Below are 23,232 nucleotides of genomic sequence, written 5' to 3'. Positions count from 1 at the left end.
AAGCGAAACGAAACGCAACGAGCAAAACAAAAAGCTAGCAGCAACGGCAACGGCAACGGCAACGACAACCGACAACCCGCAACTCGGGTGTTGATGTGTTTTCGAAAACATTGCGTCATTTCCAGATGGCAAGCTTTAAGCCAATTCGCCCCCGTGCTGCACCGAATGCCCCCTAGAACTACGCCACTGTAAAATAAAAATACAGAGACCAAGTGGCAGACGATCCGAGTTGGATTCGTAGAAAAACTGAACAAATTCTACGAATTGAACTTGGGGATGTCGACGCCTATATCGGAAGGCAAATATCAGTGTGGATACTGACACGTATATACGTACGTACGTATGTACGTCTGTTTATGGGGGGTATGTGTGGCTGAACATGATTGATATTTGCTTGCAATGATTACTTGTAGTCGCAGCTCGACAAAAGTTGTGATAAAACGACAAACACAATTCGAAATACCAATTCTGTCGTGAGGAAAATTACACAAAAGTTAAGGGCAGCAATTTACCAGGTATTTTCATTGGTTTCTCGATTCGTTAACCTTTTGACAAATGTTCCTAAAATTGTTAGTCCTTAACAAAACTAAATTGAAATTACAAAATTAAAAGTCAAACAATTTAGTTTTAATTTTTTCTTAGCTTTAGTTCTAAATAATAAATTTCTTATTACAATGTGATTTCATAAACCAGTTGTCATTTTAAAATTGTTTGGAAAGGTTTTATAATAAATTTGCCAAAAAAAAGGCTTACAAAATTTTTTTTAATACAAGATTTTATTACTATTTAACGATGTATCCAAGCATATTCCTAACAAATTATTGTTTATATATAGTTTATAGAAAAAGCCATATACTCTTGCTTAAAATGGTATGAATATCAAAATAAATTAAAAAGTTCAATCACATAGTATGAGGAGTATGCTCCACAGTATCTATGCCACATCCGCAAGAAGAACCTTTGGAATGAGCTATAATTGGATGAGCTGTGGATGAACGTAATCTGCATTTCCAGACAGTTGGGCGACTTCTTAAAGCTGCAGCAGAATGTTTTGGTTCGCTGGGGAAGATTATTTGCCTGGGGATGCCATTTCTTTGGTGAGGGCAAGTAAAAGTTGATTAGCAACGACCCTAAGTAACCTACTAATTCTATAGAAATAGTATAGTATCTTCTTCGAACTATTTACTTTCGAAACTGATTGGACTGCTAATATTTACCTTGTGTTCGAGTTTTCTTTGATCAGCTAAAAGCAGTAGGAGGTTAATTTTCCTTTAAATTCGGAAACCTACGTCAATGCGGGATCAATGGGATTAAGCACTGCCATTATATTGCTCCATTTATCACTTTTAACACTATAAAGTGCAAACAGACTGTTTAACTAACAAAGGAACTAATTTATCACTTATCGCAGTTCAATGGGAAAGTGAATACAATACAAATACTTTAAGCTTTTCACGAATATCACAAAGTATATTTGTTCATAACAAATAAATATTAATAAACAAAAACTACTAACAGTGTTAGTCATTTAACTTTGTATTCAGATTACCATAGTCACTTCTATTTATATATTAAATTTCAGCAGGATTTAAATGTAGTTAATTATGAATTAATAACTATTTACTTAGTAGATGTGAATTTACGGATTAAGTTGATATTTCATTTTGCGTCATTGTTACCATTATGATAAGATTCAACCTTAAAACCCAATGAAAAGTTGCTTCCTTGGCTAAACTAAACAAATAAGACAATCGAAAGATCGGAAGTTTATTCCACCAAGAACTATCATTAATAATAAGTATTTCAAAGAATCCATTTGGATATAATCTTTAATTCAAGGCTATAAAACTCATCGTAAACAAAATGCCCTAAAAAAGTGCAAATTTTCATAGGGCAATCCATAAAAGATAAATTAATTATTATCTTTTTTTCTGTTTTTTTTTTTGAATTGTTTATTTAGCAATTAATGCTTGCTTTGTTGCCCCTCCTTCGAATTGCCTAGTTCTTTGATACAGTTGAGAGCGTTTGTGATTTATGGACGAGGCCCTCGGCGAGTATGTGAGTGTGAATGTGAATACACGAGTATAAATATGAATAATCGCACCGAAGGCGAACAACGAGCCACATTGTTCTGGCCGGTAACTTGCTCAATAGCTCTGAAAGTCGGAATAATTAGGCAATACCGGGGCGCACAATCGAACCCTTTTCATGACTTAATTCTCAAGGATTGGTGAACATATAATGATAATGCGCAATAAATTGGATCATCAGAAGTTAACCATTACTTTAATTTTATTGGTTCAGTCTGTGGCAACAGTTTGAAGCTAAGTTATAAATAACCCATAAAACGCGTTACAATCCTTCTAAATTGCTTTTATTTTGAAAATTTCAGGAATGTTTAATAAATTCATTACCAACTTCAACACATTTCCCTTAAGAGCAATAAAAGTCAATTAAGTCATTTTCAAAATGAAATTCAACATTTCTGCATTTTTATTTGGAGCCTTTCGCTCGATTCAAATTAGTTATGCATAACAAAAATTAAGATTTGCACATTTCATGTTTCAATATTCTCGCTTCTCATTTTTTTTTTAGACTATTTACAGAGTTAAGTTTATACATATGGATTTGCATATGTGATAAAAAGTTAATTAAATTTACATGTTGTTACGGCTTCATTTATTTGCTTTACATGTCGATTTATTGCAATCATCGTTTATGCATAAGATAACAAGGCTTAAATGACTAAAAAAAATAAAGGCACCTGAGTTCAAAGTGTTATTGCCAAATGTAAATATAATAAAACGAAAATCAAAAATATAACGCTGGTGAAATTAAAAAAAAACGATCATCATAAAAATATATTTCTAAACGTACATATACGTATGTATTTATGGGTGTGTGTGTGCATAAATGTACACATTTAACGTAAAGCATTTATAATTAATTCAATTTAATTAATGGTATGTTTGTTTCACCCCCTACTTCAACTGCACTCCTTTGACTGACTGACTTCGGATATACTCACTGATATCGTTTATGTGTTTATAAATGTATATAGATAAAGTACTTATATGGTCTTTGTCCCTGAATGAAATGCTCATGTCCCCCGCTACCCCGTGATACTATAAAATCCCCGGTTTTTAGAATTGTTGGCTCTGGTTTTGACCCATTGTTGCTATGCTGACTAGTGCGTTGTCTCTCCCCCGTATAGTTTCTCTTTATAGATGTATTGGCGGACTTATCTATTATCGAATCCTGACCCCTGACCCTGGTATTCTCTAGTTTTATTGCATATTGTACAGCTGCGGTGGCTCCTTGCTGGCCGGCATCCCATGATCATATTTACCCAACTCGGCTTCGTAAAGGAGATTGTTGATCAGATGCTTCACCACTATCTTCGATTTGGAGGTCTTCAGTTTGCGTATGGTAATGGCCACGTATTCCCCGAATACCCCATATTCGTCCACATGATTGGCACTCAGACCACCGCCCCCGATGAGCAGTTTGGGGGGCGTGGCACCGCTGTTGCTGCTCGAGCTGCAATTGCTGGATGTTGCTGTTGGGTCCATCGAAATGTTGCTGACGTTGTGGCTGCTGTTGTTGTTATTGTTGTTGCTCTTGTTGTTGTTGTTGTTGTTGCAGTTAGTGTTGCTGTTGCCATTTGACGTTGAGAGATCACGATCACGATCACGTTTTTGTGCCATGTTACTGGAATGTTGTTGCTGTTGCTGCTGCTGCTGCTGCTGCTGCTGCTGCTGCAGATGCAGATGCAACGATTGTTGCTGCTGCTGATGCTGTTGATGTTGGTGGTGCTGCGGTTGCCCGTTGCAATGGCTCAGACTGAGACTATGATTGTGGTTGAAGTGCTGCTGGAGCGCCTGAAATGCGAGCTGCTGCTGGCCGGCGGATCCGCCCGACCCCGTCCCCGACCCCGCCGCTCCGCCCACCGCCTTGATGGGCGTCAATGTCAAAGCGCCCACAACGTGCTCCACGCCCATCGCCTTGCGCTTGCGGTGGTTGTAAGTTAGATCCGTCGGCTTGTAGTAATTTATGGGCGACGGCGTGCTCGTCCGTCGATCCAGCATCCCCAGCTCCGATTCGTGTTCGATCTGTTGGGGTTAAGCATAGAAAAGAAAACAGGCGATAATACGGATTTGTTTTAGACATTGTAGCCAATAATTTTGTTTATTACCCTACAAGATAAAAAAAAGGAAAAAGGTTCAAATATATGTGACCAAACTGTTTCTAATATTTTTTAAACTCTATACTTTTCTAAGTATGGGACATTTCAAGAACAAAGTCAATAGGTAAAAAAAAAAGATAAATAAAATGAAAATTAAAATAAAGAAAATTTGTAAGCATTTAGTTTTTATTATATGTTAATTTATAGTTAAACAAAAAAGTGTTTTACAAGTAATTTTAAGCATTTAAAAATTAGCATGTTAAAGTAAGTTTTACTTTTTAAATTGTTGTGACCTGTTTGTTTTCAGGAAAACTTGTGCTAGTTTTCTCTGATTAAAAATGGTTTGCAGCTCTTAGGAAATGTAGTCTTTTGTTATATCCCTATTCTAGTTATAGAACATTACCATCGCGAAAGCAGAACAAATTGATATTTCCCAATTTTTGTTAACAAGGTTGTTAAGGATGAGCCTTTCCCCTACTAAAGTAAATCTGTTCAGTATTTCATCAGCCCTATTTGTTATTTTGCTTAAAGATGGGCCCGTCACAATATACCGGAACCAGTTTCGCATATACATTTATAGTATGAACGTCTGACGAAATAATCGCTGTGTTGTTTCATCAACTATTCAGTAGACGCGCATCGTTTAGTATACTTATAATATAAACAATCCTATACTTGTGTTTGCCAAGTGTTTAAAGGGAGAGAGGTCTGAGACAAGTGGGTACTTTGATAAGCCCCCAGAGACGAGTCATTTGATTAATTTGTGGGCACAACCTTGTCTGGGAAAATATCAGAAGTGAGAGCTCTCTAAATAAGGCTATTTTGGGGTTTAAACAATTTTACAAATTATAATTTATAAATGATTATTTTTATTTTACATTGCCTTAGGGGCATAAAATTCAAATTTATTTAATCAAAAAGCCCAAGTGACTCACATACATTTATTTGGTTCCCAGTGCTTATCATGAAAGATATACGGATGTATCATATCTGCCCTGGCAACACCAATGACTTTCAGGAATTAAAAAGTTTCAACGGTCAATGTGCATGGTGTGGACGTCATAAAATGATTAGATTCGTCATCGAATTAAGTTAGTTACAGAACTCAATACACTATTGCCCTTATCAAATTAGTAGAATTATCTAATCATATTACTTGATTTGAGCTTGTAATCAGAAAAATAAGAAAGGTGACAGAATCTTAAATACCTGGCCAACTAATTACATCATTGGGGCTGAAATCGTCTACACGTGAACATTACTTAATCGGATTGAAAATGTAAATCATTTCCAGAGGGACAAACTAATAAATAAAATATTTCTTAAACAAACATTGTTAAAAAGCAGTGAGACAGTTTTAATTTCTAAGCTAATAAGTCACAAAATCAGTAATTTTAAAAATATATTAAAAACAAATCAAAGCACACTTTTCTTTTATTTTCCTATTTATTAAATGACAACTCAACAAGTGGGCTAATAAAAATAACAAAATTAACATATTTAAATTAATTATTTTCCTTTTTTTATACAACTTGCTTATAAAATTATTATTAAATAATTAATTTCGGTACTCCAGATAATGATTGATATTTCTACTCATTCAAAATACATTATTCAAAATTTTGTTTCTCAATCTCGTGTCAAAAATTATTCTCTAATTACACCCACGGACTACTTGACATGACACTTCAGGGGTTGAGATAAAAAAATTTGTTAAATTATCCCCCCAAAAAATAACTTCAACCTGTCGAATCAATTAAAGTGCGATTAACAATCAGCGGCGGTGTACTTACAATTTCTGTTTTCACATCTTCGGCGCTGATATTGCAGTAATTCTCGCCATCCAAATCGGAAGAGGAACGTGTCTGCGAAGATCGAACAAAAAATCCAGAATTAGCGGAGACGATAGAATCAATAACAATACTATTACGGCAGTGTGGCGAATTTGCCAGACAAACAATAACAAAAAATAACAAAATAATAATAATAGTGGACAGAGTGGCAAAGCGAGAAACGCCAGAGAAATAGAAAACAAATTAGAATAATAATAATAAAAAGCAAACTCAAACACACACACACAAGTGGGAGCAGACTCGCAAGTCGAGCCGCTGGCTATTAAATTAGTCATGGCGGGATAAGGTAGCCGTGGGGCGGGGCTCAGGGGCGGGGGCGGTGGCGGTAGCGGTACCGGGTGCGGTACGGGCGGGACAGCAGCCAAGTCAACATCGAAGTGGACCAACGGGTGGACAGACTCACAGACGGACATGAGACGAGTGCCCAAAAAAAAAAAATTCAGACGATAAATAACACACGATTTGTGAGAATTATTTGAGGCAACGACGAGTGAATACCCTTACAAGAATTAAAAAAAACTATATTACCTTTTAAATAACTGTCGTATAATATTATTATGTATATTTTTTCACTTGTGGCACTTACTTCTCTAGCCAAGAATGGGTGTAACCGTAATATTTAGACATATCAAGAGTATTTGTATCGTTTTCAAAAACCCATGCCTTTATAAATTAAAATAAAAAGGCCAGAAAATACCGCAGAGAAAATTTATGCACCAATTAAATAAACTAAGTTTTCTGTAACTTAAAAAAATATTGATCCTGTTTTATGATACAGCAATAAATAATTACAAGCCGAATGTTAATTACAAAAAAAAATACACTACATACATATGTAGATATTTGTTGTAATTAAAAAATTACTTACATTACACAAAACCAATTTGACTTTGGTGGTCAAGGTTTGCTATCAGACTTTTTGTGAGGTAAATTAACAGAAGTAAACATAACACTCCCTGCAATTATTATTTGGCTTTTAATTATTGATTAATATATTTCCGGGAAGCCGATCGAACTAGCTGGTGGGCATATGTACATATCTGCGCGCATTTCTTTAAAGCTCCAGAGAAAGCTCGCTTTGCAGTTAAAGTCACCCGATTACTGGTGGTCGAGCTTCTGCCCAAAAGAGTCGTACTTTTTTCGGGAGAGAATCAAATACGAAACCGAACAAACGGACGAGGCGACATGGCAATAACGAAACGCAGTCCAGCAACTTGCTATATTGGAGCTACTGCTGCTCGGGGGCGGCAGAGCATCGATGCGGGGCCGAGGGGCGTGGTCGGTGCAAAACGTGTGGCCGCCGATTTCTACGGCTGATGCAACACACATGTGTATGCATTATAGATATATGTATGTAGGCATGTAGGTATATATGGCCGTATGTATGGCAGAAGCGGCAGCGCAAATCAAAGCCAGTTGACACATACATTGGCACACTAACACCAATACTGGCTTATCAAGCGCAACGCAATAGCAACTACCGCGCACAGTGGGCATAGTCTATGTTATGCTGGAAGTAACCTCTAAAAAAATTAGTTTTAAACACAATTATTATATTTTCTGTCCAATTACATAAATAAATTTTATATTTGATTTATTTTCCTAGAGTGAATGTACTGTTTTGAAGCATAATTATTTTTAAAAAATATTTTTGAAAACAATTTTGAAAAAAATTACATTTCGTGTTATTGTGTATGCAAAAAACAGTTTTAAATTTATTACTCATACGCCACGTGGGCCCAGTGAATTTGAAAATCTTCTCTAATCAATAAACTCTTTTTGCGATTAATAAGTGCATGTACATATACACATATACTAAAACCAAATATTTTTTTTTTTTAATTATGGTAAAGACAAAAATATTTCAATTTCAAAAACGGTATATTAGAAAAAATTACTCATACGGCACGTTGACCCCATGTTATTACCTATTGGCCAATTAATTTGGAAGACTGAATAATAAATATGTATTATTTTATTTTTCTTTGTTAAAATAAAAAAAATATGTTTTTTAACCAAAAAAAGTAATTATAGTATGTTAATCGTTAATATAAATTCCCTTGATTTTTGTAGGTTTAGTGATTTGAGTGAGCACTGTACGTATATTTCTAGAGGGTCCTCAAAATGTTTAATAACTTAGAAAACTCTATGACACCTGATGGTGACTGGCCCCACTGTGCGCCACCGGTTGCGCCGCTGCCATTGACGAACCGCTAGACAGCGAGGGCTGCGACGGCGGCGACAGCAGCGCGTGTGCTGGCTGCTGCCGCAAAACAAGTCAAACCACTCGCACTCACACGCGCGCACATGCAAAGCTCCAAAGAAATATGTACGACAGAAGAGAAAAAAAGCCAAAGGGGGGGGGGGGGGGGGGGGGCAAAGAAGAAAGAAACAGAGAGACATGCAAAATAGGTAGAAGTTGGCTACAAAAAAAAAAAACATAGCTAAAGCACCACTTACCACAGCCGCCGAGGAGGATTCGATTAAGGCGCCACCGGCCGCCGCCTCCTCGAGTTCCATTTCCCGAGCGGTGTCCATCATTTCGCTGGCAGCGGTATCCCCGTCCCGCTCCCGATCCCGGGCATTTGCAGCGGCCGCAGCAGCGGCAACGGCGGCGACAGTGGCCGCAATCCGAGCGGTAAGCTCATCGTGTTGCTGCTGCTGCTGCTGTTCCACCTGCATGATAATGTCCCTATCCACCAGCTTGTCCGCCTTCAGTTGCTCCAAGTCCAGGCTGTGCATCAGGGTTAGCTTTTCATCCGCTTCCGTTTCCGCTTCGCCATCTTGATCTTGATCCTGACCCACCTGATCCTGATCCCGTTCGCCGTCGAGGATAAAGCGTATGGCCTCGTAGGCAAACCACATGGGCTGGTAGATAACACCCCGACTGCGTCCGCTCAGGACCTTGCCATGTTCCCGATGGAATGAGCTGCGCAGGGACTTGATTTTGGATCGTATTGATCTTATTTCCGTTCCATATTTGTGGCTCAAGAGTTTGAGGGCCTCGTATTTGGTCTGCTTGATGTGGTAGCCCTTCGTGTTGGGATCCCAAAGGACTCGCTGGCGTCGATAGTCCTCGATAAAGTTGAGGATCGTGGAGCGGGACCATTCAACGCGATCCGCTGGTGTTGTTGTTGCCGTTGCTGACGCTCCCGTTGCAGTGGGCGTGGTCGTGGACGTGGGCGAAAGGGGGAGTGCCAGCGGCAGCGAGGCAACATCGGCTATTAAAGCAATGGCATTGGAGTTGGCATCGAGCTTGAATTGCGCTGCGGCTGCGCTGCTGGACATTGTTGTTGTTGTTGGTGTATGGTGAAAGTTATCCCGACCGGAGGGGGAGGTGGCGGGTGGTGGCGGGTAGCGGGTGGTTGAGTGGGTGGAGTATAGGTGATAGGAGTAGGAGTGAGAGAGAGCGAGAGAACGCAACGCAACGACGCGACGAAAAAAGCGTCCACAACACGTTGCTTTTGACTTTCGACTGGCGGCAGCAGCGGCGGCGGCGAGCGTTGAGCGTTTCAGCTGGTCGTGTTGTATTTGTGGCAGCGGCAAGTGCGGCGGCGGCAGCGGCGGCAGCTCAGCTGCACTTTGTGCGAGAGAGAGAGAAGGAGAGACGGTGGGACAGGGATTGGGAGAGGGAGCGGGAGCGAGAGCGCCAGCTGGCGAGCGACGTCGCCTCGTCCAAAATCACCGTAAAGGTGTACGACTCGCCGTTTGCCTCTCTCTCTCACACACACCCGCTCTTCTCTCTGTGTGTGTGTGTGTGTGTGTCTGTGTGTGTTGTGTGAGTGCTGCAGCAGGCGGGCTTTTTTTCGCGACCTGTTGCTCGCTTGATAATGCCAGGCTTTGTTGTTGTTGTGGCTATCAGCTATCAGCTGTTTTATTGCATGTTGTTGTTGCTGCCACTCAAGCAACTCACACCAACGTACATCAATGTTGGTTGTTGTAAATATTGGTTTTATATGGTTGTTGAATTCGTTGGTGTTCTGGTTGTTGTTTCTTATTTTGTAGGACTGTGTATTGCTATTTTTGTTGGTTTAACTATGTTGGGTGTTGGTGATTGTTATGGGTGTGTTTTATGTTGTTGCGGTAAGTTTTGGTGTTGCATTAGTTTGATCTGTTGTTGTTGTAGATTTTATTTTTTGTATTTATCGATTTACACCACGTGTGGTGGCTAAGCTGGTGTAGGTGTTGAACTATTGTTGAATAGGTTGTTGAATTTTTTGTTGGTGTTTTTTGCTTTAAGTACCTGTTGATTTTGTTGTTGTAATAGGTGCAGGTGTAATAGTTATAGCTTATGTTTCAATAGTTGGAGCTGTTGTGTGCCTTGTTGTTGTTTCATTTGTGGGCTTAGGAGTTGCTCTCAGTGTTGCAGTTGTGGCATCTGTTGATATCGCTGCTTCTCTTTGTGTTGGACAAGTGATTGCTGTAGGTATTGTGGGGTAACTTGTTGTTGCTGTGGCTGCCACTGTTGTTGCTTGTGGCTATTGCTTCGCTGCTGTTGTTGTTGCTGCTCGCTCGAGCTTTTTTTTTGTCGCCACTTCGTCGACGCTCGTTCGTCGCTCGTCGTTCGCTGTTGAAATCACGATTTGTACTAATTTCACATATTTAAACTGTGTGTGGCATGCGCGCTGCTCCAAACGGGCCGGTTGCCGTTGTTGTTGTTGCTGCTGCTGCTGCTGTTGGCCGTAAGTTCGTCACTTGCTCTTCGCTCCCCCGGTCCCTTGGTCCGCACACCTATCCGTTCGCTTTGCTCGTGTCGCGACTTGCGATCGTTGCTGCTGCTGCGACTGCCTGCTGCTGCTGTCGTCAACAGCCCCACGTTGCACAGTGGGCCCGATCTGTTCGCTCTGCGCATGTGGCAGCGGCTGCCAAACGGCGGCGACCGTGAGATGCTGGAAACCAACGAGCACACACACCGACACCACTGCAAAAGCCTATTTTTAAATAGCGACACATGGCACAGTGTGGCGAAGGTCATCCAGTTGTTGCAAGTTGTAAAGTCGTGGGGATAGTAAAATATATTTGACTGAAAGTATTTGTGGTTCGTCGTGCGTCGTTAAATTTCATAAAAATTAAATATTAATATTATAATTAAATTCAGGATAAAAATTATAAGTATCGTAAGATGGTCTTTAAGCATTGGTTACCAAACCGTTGTCAAACACAATCTTAAAACCAAAACTTATTGACAAATCAAAAATTATGTTAATAAATTATTCCTTGCAAAAAGTGTATGATTTTATTTCCGTTATCAGTCATGTCGAGTCGAAAAATAAAAATCAAACCATTATTAGAATTCATATGCATACATTTTAAATTTGAATTTCCTTATTTATTAAAAATATTTAAAATTAGAATACATATGCTTACATTTCAAATTTAAATTTCCTTATTTATTAAAAATATTGAAAATGTGGTTGGTTTTGGGGTACATTATTTAATGTTTGTCCCACTGTGCATTTTGCCTAAAGCTGTAAATATTGTTGCTGCCTGTTCCTCTCGCTTGCCCTATCCCTCTCTCGCGCACTTCTCTCATCAGCACGGCTGAGAAGTTGTTATCGTTGCCACTGTCGTTGTTGCTGTTGTTATTATTGCTGCCGTTGGACAAAGCAAAAAATAATAATAATAAAAACAACAACAGAAAGCTCGAAAACACGGTAACAAATTTAGCGAGTCAGCAAAATAACAGAAAAAGAATCGAAAAAGGAATTGCATTTCACGGAGAATTTGGACGTTTTCATTTTTGTCTTTCTGATATTCTGTTTCACTATACTCTTATCAAGGAGTATTTGGGATTAAGGTATCATCCTATAGTAATATAAAAATTGTTTAGAAAGGGAAACATTTCATTATCAAAACATACAAAAAAATATTACCATTATAATTTAAATACGTCAAGAAACAAAATAATTCAAAATATTATCAGCAAAATGAATTGTGTCTTAATGGATACCATTGTATGTGATAATTTATGGTTTTCCTAAGGCCTAGCAGGATACATTGTTCCATATAACATGTTCTACAAACGATTTCAAATTTGTTTATTCTTATTAATAATATTAGGAAAGAGTCCTGTTTAATCTAATTTATGGCGAACCATTAAAAAAATGTTATACTTAATAATATCACGTATACGAGTAAATATAGAAACTGTAGCATACATTTTGACAGGCTTATAAGGGCTTTTTAATTTCTGGGGATTTTTTGCAAAACAAAGTTAATGAGACAGAGTATTCAGTTTTTCGATCTCCAAATTATATTTCCCTTTCTTGCTGTTAATCGAAAGGTGTGAGCGGGAGGGTGGAGTGAGAAAAGGAGAGGTATTAAGTGAGCTGTCGCTCACGTAGGCAGCATTTTGGTTTTTGCATTCGCCTGCACTCTCTCTTTCTGTTTCTCCCCCGCATATGATATATGTATGTTTGTATGTATGCATAAATTTGTACATTCATAAGACCATACAAATGTATCTTCTTTTCGCTCACATTGCGTGTCCTAAACCACGTGCGAATCTTTTGTATGATTTTGCCGAATTTTCATGTCTCATACACACATTAGTATGTACACACATAATTAGAGCAACTTAAGCGGACTTTCTTATCAGTTTTGCATTTCGCCTTGCACAATCACTCCCTCTCTCTTTCTCCTACAGCTGTTTTGAATTGCGGAAGCTTTCACGTTTTTTTCTCCTGTCTGTCCGTCTTAACGGCTCATTATCAAGCTGCGTCGCTGCCGCAGTCGACGTTGCAGTCGGCGCCGAAGTCGCAGAGACGTGTTTGCCGCACCTACGATAACGGTATTGAGCTGACATTTCCATGCACCTCGGCTAACAACCGGTTCTATAGACAGCTATATACCCTACACCTTAATTAATCAACAAAAAATGTGCTTAGTTAAAGGCTATTTTGCAAATAATAATGAATTAAAGTTTTCCTAAAGCCGGCACAATATTTTTGATAAAGTTTACGATGTCTTTTTTAAAAGACATTTATTATTTTAATTAAAAATTTCTCTACACTAGGGAGAATTTTATTTGTGGAATCATGGTTTATATGCTTTAAAATTAACTTGTATTGCTTAAGCTTTAAAGTTTTTTGTTACAAAATGTAATATATATATGTATTACGTTTTTTATTCGTCTTATGCGCTTAGGCGATTGCATCCGGCCCAAAGTAGTGTGATTAATCGCCATTAAAATCCACAAAAATAACACGGAGTGCAGCGTGACTGCAGCACATTAGACCCCATCCAAAATTGGCTCGGACTGCGTCAGGGCAAACGACTCGACGTCAGCGATGTGGCGCAAAGCTTTTTGCATTCAATTCTCGCTCCAAGTTGACAAATTGACGTTCAAAGTTGTTTGCGCAGCATTTCAGTTGCAGTTTCGGTTGCGTTGCCTGTTTTTCTTCTTTTCCAGTCCGCCTTTTCACCCGCTTTCCATCCGCTCCCGTTCAGGTTCCTTATTACGTTATGACTCTCGACGGTACGAGTATTCATTCTCCCCATTTCGCTACCTCAAAATGTGATTGTACGATTGAGTGCGAATGGACGATATAGCATTACACCGGCGCAGAAAAGTCAGCCTGCAAAAATCGAAAAAATATAGTATTAGTTTATTTTGTAAGTTTTTTTAAACCGTAAATGGTTATAAAAAAAACCTAGGCGACATAATTGGTAAATCCTTTATGGTGTTTAAAATGACAATGATAAGCGAAATTTTGACTATTAAAACGTTAGGAGAAAACATTTAAAAAAGATACTTAAAGCCAATAATCTCAATTCAGATTTCAGGTTATAGTTTTATAAATGAAGGACATTTTTCTGTTGGCATTATAATTACTGATTTACAGTATTATTCGAAGCTAACTTTGCTGAATATCGAAATCTGGTCGACAACTTTCCAGCATCACTGTTTCCGCTGAGAAATATATACATAAATTGCAATATCTGTTCCTGCTGTTTCTAGCATTATTGTTGTTGCCAATTCAGTTTGTCATTGCCATCTAAAATGCATTGAGCTGTCACATTAGAGTAGAAACTCGATACGTCAGGCGCTAGCCACCCCCCCTCGTATTTCCAACCCCTCCTATTTTAGCAACCCCGCTTTAATAGGGGAGCTCAGCATTTTACTTACAGTCAAACACTTTTTTTATCAATCAACTTTGAAGGTGTTACTGCAGTAGATGTTTGTTGATGTTGCTGCTGCTGCGGCTGTTGTTGTTGCTGCAGCAACCGTTTGTCGTTGCGTGCACTTTGGTGGAAATTGCTGTTGACGTTGGCTATATGGAATACTTATAAGTAAAAATACATATTTTTATTCAATTTCCAACATCACGTCGGGACGTCGCCACTCTGCCACTCTGCCATTGTCTTTTGTTATTTTTGCAATTGCCCTGGCACCACCGCACCACCACCCCCATTTCCACACGGTGTTTATCTGACAATGTTTTTGCCCCCCCCGCTTTTTTTCAATTATGCAGCGCACAATGCTTTTCTTTCCTCGTTCCTTTTTACTTTTTTTCTTTTCTTTTCTTTTCTATTTTTTTTTTTTGCTGCACCTCTCCCCGGGGGGCAACTGTTCAACTGTTTAGCCTGTCGGATTAGCCACGCAGCTGTCGCCGCGCTGGAAAAGCATTTCCCCATTTCCTCATGGCGGAGCTGCTCCAACTAGTCGCCTTCTAAATTCAGTGGGTAGTTGGGTTCCCCAGTTAATGCACGTATGACAGGGAGTTACTGGCAAAAATATCGCATGGGTCTGCATTATTTTACCAATGTCATATTTAACAGGGAACATAATCATAGCATTATGAAGTCTGAGTAAATAGAGAAATTAAAATTTATTAGAGTAATTTAATTTCATCAAAAATGTCTTAAATAAAAAAAATCACAAAAGGATTAAGAATGCCTATAGGCTTTATTAAAATAATGTTTTCTATTAATATCGGAGCCCAAGCAATTCAATATTTTAGATGAGAAGAAAATATTTAATAATTTTCAAAGATAAGATTCAACTTATTGTTCCAAAATCAATTGTGGTTGGTAAAACTAAATATTTTTTTAATTCAAATGGTGTGAATATTAAGACCAAAAGAAGGTAAAGTAGTATTAAAATTATTTTATCATATACCTGTTCTCCATAAATTTCAACAATTAAACCATTTATATCAAATATGGTCAGATTAGTACTTTTGAATTTTTTAATAAAAATATTAAAATGTTGTAGTCTCATACTACATTTTATAATTTTTAATATTAAAAAACAATATATTTAAATTGCCTATGTTAATATAAGCATATTTGTTTATTGCATTCTACTATAAAGTTAGCTTAATATAAGTTTAAAATTTATTCTCTCAGTGTGTAGTTGCTTGAGTTGTGCCACTGATGCGTATCTGATGGCCAGCCCGGTCCGATCCAGTCCGGACTGTCTTGGCCAAGTTGCCCGCGTGCTAACGGGAAGTCGACGTTGAGTGAGCGGCCAAAGGAAGTGCATTTGAATGAATGCACATCTGATAAAGCCTAATACCCATAGACAGGCCGCCCATCGCACTCCCCAACTCACTTGAGTGGTCAGCACTTGGGATCTGTTTAATTAACTTTTTGCTTTGCTGCCAGCCAACGCCAACACAGAACAAAATGAGGTGTCCGAGAGATTTGCGATTTCCATTGGCAGCTTTGTTTGTTTACCGGCGATTGAATTAGACGTGCCTTAAAAATCAGTTTTTCTTTAGTAGAATACTTCACATCAAGATCTCTTTCATTTACCTCGATTGCAGCAAAACGCTTATCGTTTTTTTATTGTTTTCTCAAACAGGAATTTTAATCAGAACAAATTTAATACAGCTATTATCTCTTTAGAAAATATTACATTACATAAATTTTGTTAAATAGTGTTAGCTTAAATATTACATTGAATCCAAAAAAATATAACAACAAATATCTTTTAAAAATTGTACATGCAAAGTTTCATGTTTGTTTTCCTTAAAATCCATAAACTGGCTTAAGGGCATTTGAAATCGTATCCATTATGAGAACGGCATACAAAAGTAGGCCAGTATTAAATTACGCCATCCATGTAAGTCTGGAACCCTAATTACGAAATCCTTCCAAGATCTAAGGGTCGTTGTTGGGGTAAATTCTTCCTAAGATGGGGATAGAAAGAACCTTGTTGGTGTTCCTGGTCCTTCGTACCTCCGAAACTTTTGGGCATTCATTTAATTAGAATCCAAATCATTTGATAGGTACAAAACCCTTAGTCATAGTGGCTCCTGTCCCCCGGGGACTATTCTATTGACACTGTTCGCAAAGTTTCGCATCGTAGGGGGAGCGGGAGGATGGGTTCGAGTTGTTTTGTTGGCAAAGTTTCACAATATTTTTCTGCTGCAAAGATGTTAAAGGGTTGCGTTGCTAAGGTATGGGAATGGGAATTGGAATGGGATGGGATGGAAACTCGGTCCGGTGAATGATAACGGTGTATGTACAGTCGTCGACGCCCTCTTTCAATTTTCACATCAAACTTGGCCATTACCCAAGACCCACCCACTCGCCCACTAGCCCACTCGCCCACTAGCCCGCTCATTGTTCTCTGTTTACTTTGCTACTTTAGTTCTTAGAGGAAACTTCGGCAAGGAGGAGCGAAAGTCACCACCCAGGAAAAACATCAACCACAACTTGTGCACTCCCGTTTCGCGTGTCCTCCCCCAGACATTTCCACACCAAACCCCATCCCCACAGGCCATTGACACAACTCCATCATTAAAACTTAAATGACCTTCCTGGGAGGATGCTGCTGCTGCTGCTGCTGCTGCTGCTGCTTCTACCGCTGATGATGATGAGGAATTCTTTTTTGGGGGGCGCTTGGAAAACTTTGACTCCTGATATCGCACTTATTCATTCGCCCATTCAATTTCCACTCTTCCGTCAGCTGCTGCTGACATTCTATTACTGTATCTCTCAGAACTATCTTCATCTGTATCTGGGCACGCATTAAATGCTTTCTATTTAATGAGTTCTCGCCATTTCCCCTTATTTTCGGACTTGCACAGAAAAAAAATATAAACTTAATCACTTTTGGGTTACACCAAATCAAAACAGTTTTTTTAAGGCCTTTATAAAAATCTAGAATCTTTGCGAATTGTATAAAGCAATTTATTTATTTTTAGTGCTTATCTTAATTTGTATATTTTGTAGGAGATAATTTAACATAAGAAATTGTAATACCTTATTTCTTTAAATTTATATGGATTTTTTTTTTGTGATCTAAAATAAACAGTTTATCAGATTTTTCATAATTAATAAATTTTAAATAAAATCATTTAGATTTATTTAATTAAATACTTACTTATCCAAGGACTTGGTTTGCACATGGCATGTTTTATTTAGTTATTATGAAAAAATATTTATTTTTCCAGATTCTGGGGCTAAACATAATGTTGCTTTGTGAATTTCTCTTTGTGTATATTATGAATTTACATGTTTCGAAGCCTGACTGTTTAATTGCCTGGACCAGGAGCCGGACACGGATATAGAAACGGACGGAGCTGGATCCGGTGCATATGCTCGGTTGGAGATGGGCTGGCCAGATCTATCACACGAGGTCTTTGACTCATTTATCATGTGTCAGAATGTTTAACTAAATGGCACTTTGCCGAAAAAGTTTGTGTCCGAAATGGTGGGGTGTGTGTTTGCTAAGTAGTTAGTTTTAATAGTTAGCCACTCGCCGGCCAAACATAAATAACTGGCCACGCAACTGGGTTGCTGTCCGTTATGGTTTGCGGCCCGCCTTCTGGCCAAGTCAAGAAAGTGCTAACAATCTTCGAGATACTTTGCGGACGTTGTTAGCGTGATGAATGAGCCACATTCGGTGGCACATGTGGGGTGAGTTAGATGCAGATAGAGATACGGATTGAGACTGATCCTGAGGCAGGACCAGCACATAATTATATGCAGCACCAGTCCTGGAAACCAAATGTCTTATTCGGAATTTTCCGTTTGCTTTTCCCTTTTCAGGGCTAGCATGTGAAAGGAAAGGAATGGAATCTGACTGTATTATATAAATAAAGTTATTTAACGCTTTAATACGGTTGGCTTATAAAGGAATTTACATATGAAATTTATTGTAAATGAATTCATTAGTTGTTTTAGATATTAGAAAAATAGAAAAAAATAACAACAATTCTAAATTTCTATGAAAAAATATTTCCAATAAAAGTATTGAAGTTTTTAAATTTGGGTTCACGCTGTTTTAAATTCAGTTGATAATCCGCGAATATTTAAACACCCTATTAAATTAAAGTTAAACGTATTTATAGATTACTTTAAGTCCAGAACGTCATACAATCCCAGCATCTGGCATAATAAGTTAGACAACCAAGCAATATACCATTTCCGTTCCATCAACCTTTTGAATTGCATCTGCATGCCCAGATATTATATCCTCCCTTAATGATTTTGCGTTCCCCTAATGGACACGCCTCACATCATAGTTGAAGGATTCCCTGTATGACATTAAACATCATTGATGGCTCCTCATGTGCGAAACATTCGATTGAAGTTGAAATTGGAATTGCATGCGCTTCGAGGGCTTTAATAGCAGCACAACATAGCAACCCTCATCCGGAAACCGTTAGGGTCAGGTCAAAGGGCAAAACGGAAAGGGAAATGGGGAGTGGGGAAAGGGGTGGCGGTTGGTGACAACTCGCGAGCTATGGGACATTTGTCGCTGTCGGGGGCCGCTTGATATTTGCATCTCATAGAACGGTCAATTGAGGGTTCGCATCGTTATCAGATGGTTTTGGCATGTCGAAAAAATACAACATTCCACAGTGCCATTTCCCTTTACCGTTACCGATGCACTGCGAGAAATAAAGAGGCATATTGTTTTACAATCTTAGATTTTGTTTTGTCAATATAACAAAAAACGTTAATTAAATAATAATAATATGCCACTAATTATGTTTTTTTGTAGTTATAATGATTAATTTTAATTTTTTTACAAATTTTAAAGTTTATCAAAATAAAAGGGAATAATATTTAAATCTTAAAACTTCAAGAAGTTTGAGAACATTTTTTTTGGTTGTTTATCACCTGATTAGTTTTAAAAAAAAAATATTTGCAATAGATATTTTAATATAGGAGATATTGTTTAAAGTAGATTAAAGTATAATATTGTAAAAAGAGTTATTTTGATTTGGAATTACTTTTAATTGGCAGCTTAGAACAATATAATTTGTTTATTTTTCTGATTTAATTTTTTTGTTTGTATCACTACTATTTTTGAGCTATCTTATCGCAGTGCACTGTTAACGATGTTGCCATTGCCATTGCCATTGCCATTCCTATTTCCGCCTGGTTTCTTTGGCCTTCTGCCTCCTGCCGCCTGAATCCTGAATGTTGCCCTTCAACCCCCCTCCCCACGCCGCTTCCCCCCCTCGCACATCGTTCGTTGTGCGTAATATCGTAATATCCTGCTCCTGCTGCGTTTTATGCCTGTCGTCCTTCCCGAGGGTTGGGCCCAACACTTTCCGCAATAAGTGTATTTACATTTGGGCCTCGGCGATGATGGGCTTCGTAATAATGGATTTCATTAAGGCGCGGGCCACTATTCAGCCTCCTTTGGTTCTCTCTGTGCGCTGAGCGGTGCGGTGCGGTGCGGTGCGGTATCCTGACATGAACGCCAATTCAAACTACGCCATGCGTAACAAATAAATTCATTAAGCGCAGCCAATGCCGCTCAAACATTATCATCAATGGGCAGAGGCCAACAAAAGGAGCAGCCTTCGGGGGGTTAACGGTGTGCATGGGGGTTAAGGGTAGGGGCTTGGGGGTTGGGTCATCGTGGTTAGTGGTACCGGTAACCGGCTGACTGAATGATAATAACAAAAGCCGCTCGGCTTGGCACGCGTAATTAAGTCACATGTACAGCCGAACACTGGCAAAAAATACATCCTATCTTAGCAAAAACGTTGTATATATTATGTAAAGGTAAGAAAATTTGATCAAAAAACGCATAAAACTTGAAAAAAAAATCAGCGATTAAACAAATTTGTTGTATCATGATGCCCTGATAAGATTTCCTATCTACTGTATTAAAACTATTTGTTTACAATTTTTTTTATTTAAAAATAAAAATAATAACCTAGATAGCTTAATGACATAAATTGATCCATTTTAAACTGGGATGTTATATACGTCTGTAAAAATTGCGTTTAAAGAATTACTAAGATATTTTTAGAAAGTTTTTTTAAAGTTTAGTTTATTTCTTTTAAATATTTACAGGCTCAAATAACTTTGTTTTAGAAATTCCTTTAATAGATTTGAATTTAAGACATAAGGTTGTGATGTTTTTTCGTGTGTAGGATCTGCCCTTAACCCTCGACTACCCAGCGCCGTTTGCCTGGTTCGATGTTTATGATTATGGGTAGCGCCGAAAAATAGGCAGCCACCGTGGCGAGGTCCTGTGACCAGGATTAACGTGAAATTGTCAAGTGTTTCTGGTGTTGGATGTTGTTGTTGTCGTTGATGCTCTTCCGGTGCGGCAGCGTTTAATTAAAATGTATATGAGCCGTGAGCGAGTGAAAGATGAGAACACATTCCGGGGAAACAGAGCACTTTGGAAAGAGGTGCCACCGACCGCAGAGCAAAAGTTATGGATGCCCTGCGATCCGCATGGCGCATCATAAATTTCAAATTAATCAATGGGCTTACGTCCCTTGTCCTTCGGCCGTGGAGCTTACAATGAAAATTGAAACTTACGATGGCAGCCCGAGGAATGCATAAATTCCTTGAGCCCCAGATTTGCTCCTCTCATTTGCGGCGACTTTCTATGACAGCCCGACACATTTCCGCGATGGATGGAATGCCTCTTGTGGTTCGGTTTTTGCGGTTTTCGCCCTGGGAGTCGACTTGTAAATTGTCGGGCAGTTAACAAAACACGTCCTTTAATTGGGGTATTAAGGATGGAGGGAGGATGCCTTAGGAGAAGTATATTCTGGTTACAAAATGTCAATTTTTGTTTTGTATAACAGAAGAATGTCAATTTTAATTGAATAAATTAAAAACAAGCGTATATATTTTCTTGATCATAATTATTTATTTTTCTCAAAGCATCCTTTTTTAAAATGCTTTAAGTATTTATGTTATTCATATGTCTAAAGTATGGCCCACAATATGGTCAAAGTAAACCTTGGCTTAAGAATAATAAATATTATTAATATTTGAGTCGCAATTAAATGAGCTCATAAAGGTTTTCTTGAAACTTTTTTTTTTTTATCAGATTTGCGGTGAAGTAAAAAAAAATTAATAAGCCATCAACAAAAGTGTGCCTTCTTAGTTAACCACTAGCCGAGTAACAAAATATTATAGATGCTTCAAAGAATTGAGATAATCTATATCAGAAGTTAATGTATAGCCTTGGGCTGACATCACCATAAAAGCCCAAGATTTTTTGATAATTGCAAAGACTTAAAGTTCCCAATTCATTCCGATGATCTAATGCCTTCAAAGAGGGTTGACTTGGTACGCTTGTCATTGGCTAATTTGGCTAATAAATTTTAATTTAGCTTAGTAATAACCTTAAATTGTAATTTGCGTATGCATCGTTGTTATCAGCAATTTATCTCAAAAATTATGTAATATTAAATTGTATTTTTACGACCCTACGCAATCGAGATGGCGTCATATTTGCTCAGCCTAGGAATCAGAATAACCTTTAGATACGTATACCTGGGCTAGGTCGGCATTTGGCTAATTGCGGCCCTTTTCTACTCTCCGAAACGGGCCAAATGAATGGGCGCTCTCGGTGTATTCATTAGGCCACGAAATTGGAATTTATTGCGGAGATTTGAAAGCCATACAGGGTCCGACCTCCACACACGTGTGTGCGCCGGGCCAAAACGGAAAGAAGCCAAGAAAACCTTTTGCCGGCCGCCGACTCTTGTCGGCAACAATAATGGTGTAATGGGTTAATTAGCCATATCCAAGGCACGCCGATGGCCCTAAAAGCCTTTCAGCTGGCCAACAATAAGTCAGCAAAGTGTTACAAATATCACACTTAACGGCCCAAAAGAACTCACCCAAAAAAACAAAATAAAAAAATTAACAAAAAAAACGGAAAGGAAGACGCAAAATAAAAGCAACTAACGAAAGGAAAAAAAAAACATAACCGAAAAGAAAAACACAACTCGACCCGGTAATTAATCAGGGGTAATAAGCGCAAAGTCAAAGGTAGAACCGCTCGTATTTCAAGCGCGTATCCGTGAGATACGCAACAGTCGGATACGTATTCGGATCCGATCCACATGCAAATGGCCAGGAAACAATAATAGGGATGCAAGTGTGTGCGTGCTGGGCTGGCCAATAGAAAAGCCAAGCGGCAAAACTAAAAAATTAAATATATTTACATAACTCCCACCGCCGGCTGTGCGTTTTGATAAATGCCAAGCGGCAATGGCTTCGGCTCCTGCTCCGGATAGCGTTTGCATTTCTCATAATCATAATTTACGCCAAAAAGGTTGCGACGAGAACAGCTGACCTGCTGGTAACGGTCGCAGAGCGGTCGGTAACGCAGTTACAGTGGGCACTAAATAATAACTTCTAAATGTTGCTTACCATAAAGTTGATGCTTAAAGATATATATAAAATTTCCTAGCCTTTAACATCTTTATACTTTATATTTTACATTCACATTTTTTTTTAATCCTAAGTTTTTGTCATTCATTTGGGAGAACATTTTTTAAATTGAAAAGTTTATCAAAAGCAAATTAAAATATTAAAATTTAGTCACCAGAAATAAAGATAAGCCAATGACGTAGTCTGTTTTGCATATGTTCCTACATTATTTGGAATAATTTAAATTTTAATTGCCCTAAGAAAATAATACTTACTTTGTACCTATTTTTAATGGTAAGCTAAAAGCAGTTTAAACTGCAATATTTCGTACAATGTATCAGTGTGGAAGGTACTTTAAGTTTATGGATCGGAAAACAACTTTGTTACGTTTTTATTTTGCCCATAACTTAACTAGGGACACCCCACTGTGGCAAGTCCACGCATATGCGTGATAATTTCGCGCCTCGAAGGCGGCTGAAAATGTTAATTAAATGATTTTCCCAGCCAGGGCCCGAATGGAAAACAAAAAGCAACAAAAGCCACGATTGTGGCCACCGACTACTGACCACCACCAGTACCAGTACCACTGGT

The 23,232-nt window shown here is 38.4% G+C and overlaps 1 protein-coding gene across 1 annotated transcript; it reads right to left on the bottom strand.

The window, feature by feature from the left end:
* Positions 1 to 2,458: 2,458 nt before the first annotated feature.
* Positions 2,459 to 11,043, bottom strand: LOC128258126 (uncharacterized). The gene is made up of 3 exons (XM_052989548.1): positions 8,500 to 11,043; positions 5,980 to 6,051; positions 2,459 to 4,112 (listed from the first exon to the last, which is right to left on the bottom strand). The coding sequence occupies exons 1-3, from the start codon at positions 9,325 to 9,327 to the stop codon at positions 3,288 to 3,290; spliced, it is 1,725 nt and encodes a 574-aa protein (XP_052845508.1). The 5' UTR covers positions 9,328 to 11,043; the 3' UTR covers positions 2,459 to 3,287.
* Positions 11,044 to 23,232: the final 12,189 nt, after the last annotated feature.

The sequence above is a fragment of the Drosophila gunungcola genome (genome assembly GCF_025200985.1).
Source record: "Drosophila gunungcola strain Sukarami chromosome 3L unlocalized genomic scaffold, Dgunungcola_SK_2 000003F, whole genome shotgun sequence".
NCBI classification, from domain to species: Eukaryota; Metazoa; Arthropoda; class Insecta; order Diptera; family Drosophilidae; genus Drosophila; species Drosophila gunungcola.
Note: the sequence above shows the minus strand (reverse complement) of the source record. Positions and strands in the feature narration are given on the sequence as shown.

Bases quoted from the DNA above. Each gene is read 5' to 3' on its own strand.
- LOC128258126 (XM_052989548.1), bottom strand. From the start codon at position 9,327: ATGTCCAGCAGCGCAGCCGCAGCGCAATTCAAGCTCGATGCCAACTCC. The intron at 6,052-8,499 runs GTAAGTGGTGCT...CGATCTTCGCAG, and splicing joins AATCCTCCTCGGCGGCTGTG to ACACGTTCCTCTTCCGATTT. The intron at 4,113-5,979 runs GTAAGTACACCG...TAACCCCAACAG, and splicing joins AAGATGTGAAAACAGAAATT to ATCGAACACGAATCGGAGCT.